Genomic DNA, 11,378 nt, shown 5'->3' on the forward strand with positions numbered 1-11,378 from the left:
TTCTTGAAACTAATAATTATTTTTATGGTACGTGACAGTGGAATTAGAGGTAGTTCTAGTGTTTTGGATAGTGCAAAGGAGGAGGGTGAGGATGGATATGTAAACCCAGATGATATTGTGTCTATCTATTAGTTGGTTGGGGGTTTTCATTTACCCTATTTTTCAGCCTAGGGTTTGTTGGGGGTGGGCCTTCTAGGGATTCTTTCTCTAGTTGGAATTTTTCTCTTTCAGTCTAGCTATAGGAGATGTGCTTCCCCTTTTAGTTGACATGTTTTTACTTTTTGATACATAATGTGCAACTTACTACTTACTACTGTTTGACAATACTATCTAGGATAAACCTACTCTAATATAATAATTAAACTATGTAGTCCCATCAACAAATAAGGCTCACAATCAAGATCCATAATAAATTCCTTAACACATATTAATGAATGCATCCATGCTACATATACCAGCTACAACTTCTCTTTATCAAAATAGGGATGTCCAGACTTGTGGTCTATGGTAAACCACCACCAAACCACATACTAAATTTAATTTTCACACTAGATTTGATGTGAAACCAAAACTACATTCTATTGTTGATTTCTATAAATTTGGTGGTATTCCTTTTTCTCTTTTTGAAACTTATTTCCATTTGGTGCCTTCATCTCCATCAATTAAATTCATTGGTGCTTTAGATAGAGATATAAATAAAGAGCTCACAAAGTCCATTGATTGGTGCCCCTCAACAATAGCCCTTGAACTTTGTTCGACTGTTGCATCTAAAGTAATCATAGGAGAAGGCCTTTCAAAGGTATCATCAAAACCTTTAGTGTGATCACTACAATATTTTAGCTAAGGTGGATTCTAATTAGCCTTGTTCCCTAGATAATCTCCATCTTCCCCTCAATATTCATACTAGCACATCATCTATTGGAGAAGAATTGCTATTCTTGGAGGACTATGCTGCATAATAGTGGTTGGGTGACACATCCTTTCACCAAGAAGTCTCTTGTTTTGGTTGAATTTTGACATTAGGATTGTAACACCCCTCTGAGGAAGCCAAAATAACAACACATCCAACAAATTGACCTCAAGGTTAAAAACATTTTTTTTAAGAGATAAATTAACACATTAAACTATAGTAAAGAATAACATGAAATTAAACAAGAGAACAACTCATCTAAGCACAAACTTGAAACAATAACACCTATGTCCTGTAAGGCTCCCTAACATCGCTACAAGACAACACTATCACTTACTAAAGCGTAAGAGTAAAATCTAATCTAACCATTACATAACATAGTGCCTTAACATAAATAAATGAATCTTTACATAGAAATATTATCATATAAGAACTAAGCAACATGATTACTCCTAGGAACTAGGTTCATTTTAAATCCCAAAATCCAAATGTTCCTAAGATTACTTTCCATATTACCATATAACCATAACAACTACACTTAAATAAATGAAACATTCATGGAATATCATTTAATGCATTACAACTAACTATTTACTCACTAATAATATTATCATACATAGAGAATAGACAATACGAACACCATATTATTTGAACTCATAAAAACAATCACATAGTTAACATTATTATATTATATTATATTTATAATACATCTTCCTCTCAAGAGAGTGTTCTTATTACATAATTAACATAAATGGAGACCTACTCCAAATCAAATTGGTTTTATATCAAAATCTAAACCATAATTTACTTTCTGATCAACATATCATTTCTTTATCTAATCTCTCTCGAGGCATCATCACAAATGCAAAATCCATGAACCATAATGAATGAACACATGAAACTAAAAGGAGATACATGAATCTATCTCAAAGAAATCATATAGCCTATGGAAATTCAAAAACCCAAGAACTAGCCTCTGGACTAACCCAGACTAACACGAGTCCCTAAAAACTGGTCCAAGGGTCAAATCAAGGTTTCTGTGCATTCAAACCTAAAACTGCACTTTTGCAACATCTTTTAGCACTTTTGAAAAATATTTTAGCACATTTCCACTTTGTTCTAGCACTTTTACAACATAAATTGGGATTGGGACCCTAGGTTGACTTTGGGCCCAAATACTAACATCTAGACAATCAAAAATTCAAATTTTGACTTAGAACCATTTGACAAGGGTGAGTCCCCTTCTCATAAATAATTATTGATCAACCTCAAGATGAAAAACAAAATTCCAAGAAGTAAAAATCTAAAAATTGTCCAGAATAATATAGTATATAGATCACCTACTTCAATAGCCAATTAAACAAATAACAACAAATGCAATATCTTTCTTGAATGCAATGATGACATAAAATACATAGAGAAAATAATCTTTTCAAATCCAATACTTGTTTCAATTCATAAAATCAAATGGGCATAAGAATCCAACCTAGAAATTAAAGTGAATGGATAGAGAAAGAATGAAGAACAATCTCTACACATACAGACTCCACAAGAGCAACAACTCCAACCAATCAAGCAATATTTCCAACACAAAATCAATAGTAACCAATCTCCAACAAAAGAAAGTCAAAAAGTCTTCAAAATCCTCACAAAATCCCTCTCCAAATTTCCTTCAAACCCAACCCAAAAGAACTCCCAATGCATCTCACAATCTTATGGCAAAATCAAGAATTTTTCTAGAAACAATCCATACCAAAACCCTTTCATTTATTGGAAAAATACCATTCCCAAAATGGGAGTTGGCATTTGTACGAGAAACAATCAATTTCTCTCAACCAATCAAACCAAAAATTAAATTACATCATCCAAGCTTACATTACAATAAACATAATATCTCATTTAGGTTTATTTATGCTTATAAATATTTAATGCCAGCAACAAATATAATAATTCACCATATAACTTCCTCCTATAAAATAGGATGGAAAATAGGAAATAAAAATATATATAGATTGTTCCATACCACTTAACCAAACACATATATAATACAAAGGATATTATTATAATTACACCTTGTCTTATATAATAAACATTTATTTTATATGATAAATGAATATTAATAATATTTAACCTTATCCCATAATAAAGCTTAAATAAATAAAATAAAATAAAAAAGGATAAAGCACAACTACTCACATAACCATCCACAAGACCACACATCCTAAGAAAGGATTAGGTCAGAGATAATGAAATCAAGATAAATAGAACAAAACTAAAAACACAAACTAGGGTTAGATGTGGTAGGCCTTAGTGTCACCTTTGATCAACTACCATTAGGAAAGGAGGATGATCAAACCTGTGGAGACAAGTTGAGTCAGTGTCTAGTACCTGCACTCTTGCACAACATCAACATTAGACAAAACATGTGCATATATATACATATTCATCATCATGTAGTCAGGTGAAGGGGAATTATAACATCTTACCCTTCCTATGATGAGTGATGTCACACACACACACACACAATATGTGTGTGTGTGTCATCACAGTCAGATGAAGGGGAATTTGAACTTCACATCCTTCTCATGATGACTGATGTGATATCATCCCTTACACACTTCAAGATAGTAAAACATCATAAACATAGATAACATAATCAAATGATACAACCATCATTCATATCCAATGAGACTAGATATAATACCATAAGTAATAAACATAAACCATATCACCTAAGAAATGTATAATCACAAGGTCCATCAATTATTAAACCCTAACATCATCAATTAGCCCTAAATATAGAATAATCATAATAAATAATATAATGTATCTACTGATATGAAGAAGTATCTCAAAATGTGAAAGAGAAAAGCATGAAAAGAGTCTACCAGTATCTATCATAACCATTATAGAGTATGAATCATGGAGGGGAACTACAGGAACAATATGTTGCACTATGCCCAATCCTAAAGCATCTTCTGCACCTGAAAGATAAACCTTCAAGGTTCAAAAGTTGTGTCTATCATGGGCCATTTGCATTTCTACTAGAAGATATTTAGAGATTTCCAATTCTACCAAAATCCTTTCAAAAGTAGTATGGATGAAATATCTAGAATTATCATCTATAGATACAAAGCTTCCAATTGTATTTCCAATAGTTGAAAATAATGTTTCGAACCAATAATGAAGACGAATCTTTGGAAGGTGAACATAGATAGGTGTTACTATAAATGTTTTAGTAGATAGATTTGGATGCCAAGATTTTAAAATTGACATACTTTCACCCCATGGTCACATATATGTTAGGATTGTATTTCCATATTTCTTATTATCAAATACCATACTAAAAAAGCCTATTTGTGATATAGGAAGGATATTTAATTTTTATTTAGGGACTCGGACAAAAGTTGAATCCATTTGTGATATAGAAAGGATTTTTAATTTTTATTTAGGGACCACTTTAATATTCACGTCCAATTTAATTTATAATTATTAATATAACTAAATGTAAGAGGTCAAATATGCTAAGAAAAAAATAATTGTGATAGAGAGCTTGTGTGAGGAGCTTGGCATTTCTAAAGACTCACCAAGGAATTCACAGGCCAATAGGATTTAGGGTCTTAAAGTTAGGCCTAGCCTGAATTGGTTAAGTGATGGTGACAAAGATTCCATTTTTTTATTTAGGTGCATTAAAGACAAAGATATCAAAGAGAAAATAGATAAAATTTCGTATTGTTATAAACTTGTTAATAATATGAAGGATATCAAATTGGTATTCTTTGTTAATTATAAAAACTTTTTACCTCTAAGGGGGAGAATAGTAGACATACCTCAAGAAAATCATTCCAAAAAGGATCTCTAAGGAGGATTGTGTTAACTTAATTAGAGATATATCCCAAGGGGATATTACAAAAGTTTTCAATGTCCTAAACAGTGATAAATCTCCACAAGTATATGGAATACCTATAGAGTTTGACAAGAAACACATCAACTGGGTAAGTGAAGGTCTATTTAAAGTGCATAAGGATGCCCTTAATAAAGGATCCTTGCGTAGTAAAAGTAATAGGTGGATCATTAAGTTACTTCCCAGGATGAAGATAAGGCACTAAAATAATACTAGTGGCAAATACGCTTTGGCAAACCTCCAAACCACTTGACAGGCTATGGAGTCGAAAAGGTACTCTAAACAAAAGTCTACTATATTTTTCATAGAATTTGAGAAGGCCTATGATAAAATGGAATGATCTCTTTCAAAGATTACCCTTGAGGCATTTGGACTCCCTATCTAATTTTTTAATATGGTTAACACTTTGTTAAAGGATACAGTTACACGAATTCAGGATGATGGTTTCCTTTGATATGTCTTAACTTTGGAGAGATCAATTAGGTATATTTTCCCCCTCACCCTACCATTTGTGTAATTTCCTCTGAAGCCATCCACTAGCTCATGAGGGAATCCTACTTGACCCCTAGGATAAAGGGTCTTTCCTTCCTTGACAATAAAGGTTCCTTAAACATTCATTTTTTTGACAACACTACCCTATTTGTGGAACTTGAAGAAAACAACTTGGATAATATCATTCGAAAGATAAATTTACTTTATATTGGGAAAGGTAAAAAAATATCCAGTGCTAAATTTTTCATGCTTGGATGGAAGGATGTACCCCTCGTGATTGGTTTGCCAAGTATGGTTTCTAGTGGGGTGGACCTCATAATCAAGTCATATATTTGTGGAAGGCATGGTCATAGGTAAGGAGGTTGCTACCCTCTAAGGATGCAATAGGAATTTTTCTGGCTTATGCTATAGTGGATAGATCTATTTGGTGGGGGATGAACCTGAATAACAAACCCCTTGCTTCGACCCAAAGTTGCTCTGCTAAGATCTAGAATGAGAAAGGTATATCCCTGATTAGTAATGTATTGATTGACAACCGATTTGGCTCTTGGATAGAAATGAAATCTAAATATGAGATGCCGGCCTCTCAAAAGAAAACAAACTCTCTCATTGGTAAGGCTACAGGGTGCTTTTTTCCTGGTAACATCCTGGCCGATACTGATTCTTTTTTGAAATAGCTTAAGTGGTTGGATGGCTCTCCGTTCTTCGAAATCTCTACTAAGAAGATTTATCTATGCTAAAGAGGACTACTCAATCTTCTCTAGAGTTAATCAAAGTTGGGGTTGTGAATGGCCTAAGTCCAGATGGCAATTTGTTTTTGACTTCTTTTGGCACTCTCTCATTGAACCTAAAAAAGTCTTGTTTTAGATGGCTCCTTTTATTAAGAAAACTTGTTGTTGGCTCCTTTTTATTTGTTGAGGGTCTCATGTCTATTAAGTGTGTTGTGTGTGATATGCAGGAGTCCTTTGAGAATTTTTTTTTTTGAATGTGAATATGCTCGAGGTGTGTGGTCCACTTTTCTTAGAATCACAGGCCTGGTCTTTCTTGGAGTGAGGTCCTTGCTAGCTTTGTAGAGTCTTTTGATTTTAAGATGAACTAGTTCTGGTCTATCCTGTCTTGTGAGGTGTTATGGTTTTTGTGGAAGGAAAGAAATGGAGAGGTTTTTTAGAACAAGAAGAGGAGGCTTACTAAATTTAATAATAAACTCACACATTTCTTTATCATGTCACATGTTTCTGTTGTCATGGAGATATCTAAAGACAGATTTATGACATTGATTCGTGAGGGTGCCTTACAAATTTATAAGGAAGATATCCAGTCTGTTCACTACTTCAAAAAGCTTATGGATATGTTGTAGCCTAAGGAGATTGAGGCCTTGACTCAGTACATGAAAAAGCTGAATCTTGAAGATTCAGATGTGCTTCCTCCTAGATATGAGGAGCAAGACATTGGATAGCAGTGAACAGGGTGGCTCATTTTGTTACTTGTTATATGGCCAATGAGGCATTTTGTATCAATCCCTCTTATATGATGTTTTATTGTAATACTCACTCAGTTGACTCGAGCCTACGACCTATTTTGTTATACATGTAAAAAGGATATTGTATACAGGACATAGAAGTAAACAATGCAAAACACATGTAAATAAGACATCTGATATTATATTGTATATTTTTGAACTATTTTAATATAAAAATAAATCCTTGTTTAAAATATATGTGGTTGTAGACCAAGGGTAAGATTGATAAAAATCTTGATGGTTGGAAGTGATATTTCATCTCCTTGGAAAGCATGATTTAGATATGCTAAAAGATTTTTCTTCCTATAGTTTATATTACTCTTTAATTTGGCTATGTAATAGTTGTTAGGTAAATGAAATTCAAATAAAAACAAGAAATTTTTATTATATTTGATGGGAAAGGGAAGAGGAAAAAAACTCTATCAATTGGGATTGGTGTACGCCATTGGTAGGACCTTAAACTCTGAAATCTGATGTACATGTTTTGTCATTTACTGTTGGAAGCAGCCACCACTGTCCTAAGTAATGTCAATATATCTCTTTCAAATATTTCCACAACTCATCCTTGAAAATCCAAGACATTTTGAATGCTAAAGTCACTACCACATCTAACATTAAAATTAGATTGGTGATGAAGAAATTTACTCATTTCCATCTAAAGAAAATACTGTACGCCATTGGTAGGACCTTAAACTCTGAAATCTGATGTACATGTTTTGTCGTTTACTATTGGAAGCAGCCACCACTGTCCCAAATAATGTCAATATATCTCTTTCAAATTTATCCACACTCATCCTTGAAAATCCAAGACATTTTCTATAAATATTAGCAACAAAGTGCAGGGCATTGCAAAGGGGAAGATGGCACCTTCAGCGTGTGCAGCTTGTCGATCACAGCGCAAAAAATGTTCGGATGAATGTTTGCTGGCTCCTCATTTTCCTTCCGATGACCTTCAAAAGTTTGGGCTCGTACAGAAAGTGTACGGATTCAACAATGTCCTGAAAATGCTTAAAGTAACGTAACTGTACCCAATTTCTAAATTTGCGTTCTTCGGCCTTAAGTCTGATTCTCTAATACCAGAAATAGTAGAGATTTTAAATTGTTTTTAAGAATGTATTAAATATTAGGCTAGGTTTCTGGATTCAATTGTGTTTTGTTTGCATCAATGTTTCGGATCACAAGTCATAAATTATGAAATATGATCTGAAATGTTGATGCAAACAAAGTATACACAGTTGAATCTAGAAGCTTAGCATAATATTCATTATGAACTGTGAAACATAAATTATGAAATATGATCTGAAATGTTGATGCAAACAAAGTATACACAGTTGAATCTAGAAGCTTAGTATAATATTCATTATGAACTGTGAAATATAAACTGTGGAAGTTTAATGTCTGTGTATTTAATGTTTTCTCATACTGAACTGGGGTGTAATTCTGTTGGCAAGAGTTTTGTTTTGTTATGTTAGGTGGGGGGGCTGGTTTTGTTGGCTAGAGTTTCTTATGTTAAAGTTCTCACCCAGATCCTGTTAAGAAATTTACTGGACATACTTCAATCAGTACTTGCAGTTGTTTTAGTCAAATTCTTTCTATGTAGGCTAAATAAATGAACAGAAAATTGTGGTCTCTGTTTCTTTAAGTATATGCTGGTTTTGTTTGAGTCAGCTAGACAGAAATTTCCTTCTCATTGATCTGTGTTTGGTCAGATGCTTTACTTACTAGTGGGAAAATGCTTTACTTACTAGTGGGAAAACAGTGTTAAATGAAATTCATGGTTTTGATGTGGTATTGTAATAGGATGTTAAAGCTGAGCAAAGAGCAGATGTAGTGAAGAGTTTGGTGTATGAAGCGACTGCCAGAATGGAGGACCCTGTTTATGGGTGTACTAGAGAGATCCATCAACTGCAGAAGCGGATTGCTGAGCAGGAGTCCAAGTTGGCAGCCACGCAAGCAGAGCTCCTGGATATGCGTTTTGAACATGACAATTTTGTTTCCCTTCCCACCATTTGTGACGAGGTGGATCAAATGCTGTTTTGTGAACCGCTATGGGAAGTGCAAATTTAAGAGAAGATTATATTGAAATTTGTATTATGGAGGTCAGAGCATTCCTCAATGTTTCAAAAACGCTTTAATACTATTTTACAATTATGCTGCTTATCCTAATGAACATTTGTATTAAATATATATTTTAATAAACTTGGCTCGTTTATATTTTTATATGAATGTCTCTGATTTATTTTTCTTACCGGGTGGGACGTCATTATTGAGGATTCAGGCCGTCGCTCAAACCTGGGTGAGCCTTCTGCTTTGATTAAAACCCCCAGAATTTTGTCTTGCACCCAGCCATCAGGCCTTGATTGTTTCCACTTTTATTGTACTGGGACATACTTAAACTGTATTTAAATCAAACGGCAGAGTTAGAACAAATGTGATGATGTTAATTTTTCTTTTAATTTCTCTATTCTTTATGCTTTTATGGATGTCCATACCGTCTCAAATCTCCCACCTGTCAATTTCATTTGTTTCAAATTTTTTAAAACCTTTCATCAAATCCATTTTGTGCAATCTTGCAATTGTAACATTTCATGGATTGAAGATTTTGTTCGATTGATCACAAGGTCTGGTCTCTCCCCAGTCCAGGTATTACACCAGTAGTTATCGATCATGTTAAAAAATTTACCAGATACACACTGCAGTTTAAAGTTTAAAGGAAGGACTATCTGATACATGCAGTCTAAATGAAAATCATGAGATTTCATGAAATGACATCTCTTTGGTCAAACAGTTCACATGCATTGTTTAGGCTTCCACATTTTGTAAGCATATCTACCAGGACAGTTGCAAAATTCCTCTAAAGGATGCCCATGCCCTGTTCCAAAACTCCCATTTTGGCATAGACTGTGGGGGATTCTGCCAGAGGAGAAATTAGATTTCATACCAGAGCAATGGAGATTAAAAAATCAGAACAGCTATTTAACCAATCAAACAAGGGCCAAAAGAATTGGCAGCCTACCCCTAATACAATACAAACAACTGGGCAAACCTGACAGAAGAGGCATCAGAAACCCTAACAAAAGGGGCAGAAAACCTACAACCAACACATTCCAAACATCGATAAACACAATCCTGAAAAAGGAATCAGAAGTTAATATTTGTGGAACAAAACAGGGGAAACACCAATGATAAAGAACAAGGGAGAGATTAGTCCAGAAAGGATGGGAAACCAATACAGTATAATCCTGCACTGGTGCAACACACACTGCTGAAGAGAGCCCCTGAAAAGAGATTGAACAAACAACCTCTCAACTCACAATAGCAGGGAGCAAAGAAAACCCCCACAACAAACAAGAACAGGGAACAGGGAATTCAGGACTGTAAGACAGAGAGAGGAATCCTCCATCAATAATTTTATAAATGAATAATTGGAATCTTGTATATAGTATGAAATATAAATTTGCAGTTTTTCTTTTAAATATATCTTATAATGGTAAAAAGACATATTGGGAAGAAGTTTTTTTCAATATAATGAATTACTTTTATAATTATAATTAATCTATGTCTAATCTTATTGTCTATGTTTATATGGTTGATATTAGTTCAATTATATTGTAAATTTATTTATATGTTTAATTTTTAATATTTAATTTTAAATATAATGACTAATTACATGAAGTAATTGAGCTAATGAGAATTGTCCACTTTATATTTATATTATGAATGTATAGTTTACCAATTGTCTCAATGCTAATATTATGTTACAAATTCAAGTTTAGGTGGATAAATTGGCTTTAGAGTTTCTCATTTGTAGATTCATAATGTATAATTGACTAAAGCTACATGTACTATTCCTAATGTGCCATCTCTTGTTAGTAGTGCTGTCTTATCTCTATGTGAATGTTGATATGGTCATAACCATAATGTTCATTCTAGAGGGAGCTTTTATTGTTCTAAAAAATCCATTCAACACAAATATTATGGCTAATATGATGGGTTCTTATTGTTTTTCTTTTTATCAATATTAAATTTTTTTTCCCTAATTATCATATAAGAAAATTGTACCAAGTTGTATATATGCAAACTCATAAAAATAAAAGTATTTTAAAATACAACATTAATTTTTTTACTAAGGCTTTTCTTCTTTAAATCTTCAACCTCGTTAATAAGTTGAAAGGAGTTGTGAAAAAAGCAATTTACCATTTCACATTGTAAGTATGAATTCTAGTCTCTTGTTTTGATTAAAATTGGTTTTCAATTCATTTCAGAATAGGCAAGCAAGACAATTTTAAAATAAGCATGCACTGTATTCCTCTCCATGAGATGTGTATTATGTTTGTTGGTTTAAAGCAAAGTTGTTAGAATAATGAGTTTTTTAAGTTTTGAAAAGTCAATCACATGTTTGAAAATGCTTATATGCATAAAAAAATTAAGTATGTTGGAGTTGAAAGTCTTAATTTGTTATTTTTAAAATTAGTTTAGAGTAATAGTATGTCATTCTAAAAAAAGAATATTCTAGAATATTTTATGGTAGTATACTATTATTAATACCATTT

The 11,378-nt window shown here is 33.0% G+C and overlaps 1 protein-coding gene across 1 annotated transcript; it reads left to right on the forward strand.

Moving 5' to 3' along the window:
- The first annotated feature begins 7,649 nt into the window (after positions 1–7,649).
- On the forward strand, positions 7,650–9,043 carry LOC131029051 (LOB domain-containing protein 24-like). Its single transcript, XM_057959447.2, has 2 exons — positions 7,650–7,838; positions 8,626–9,043. Exons 1-2 carry the CDS (start codon positions 7,686–7,688, stop codon positions 8,890–8,892), a joined length of 420 nt encoding a protein of 139 aa, XP_057815430.1. The 5' UTR covers positions 7,650–7,685; the 3' UTR covers positions 8,893–9,043.
- The last annotated feature ends 2,335 nt before the right edge of the window (positions 9,044–11,378 follow it).

Source organism: Cryptomeria japonica, chromosome 9 (genome assembly GCF_030272615.1).
Source record: "Cryptomeria japonica chromosome 9, Sugi_1.0, whole genome shotgun sequence".
Taxonomy (NCBI): domain Eukaryota; kingdom Viridiplantae; phylum Streptophyta; class Pinopsida; order Cupressales; family Cupressaceae; genus Cryptomeria; species Cryptomeria japonica.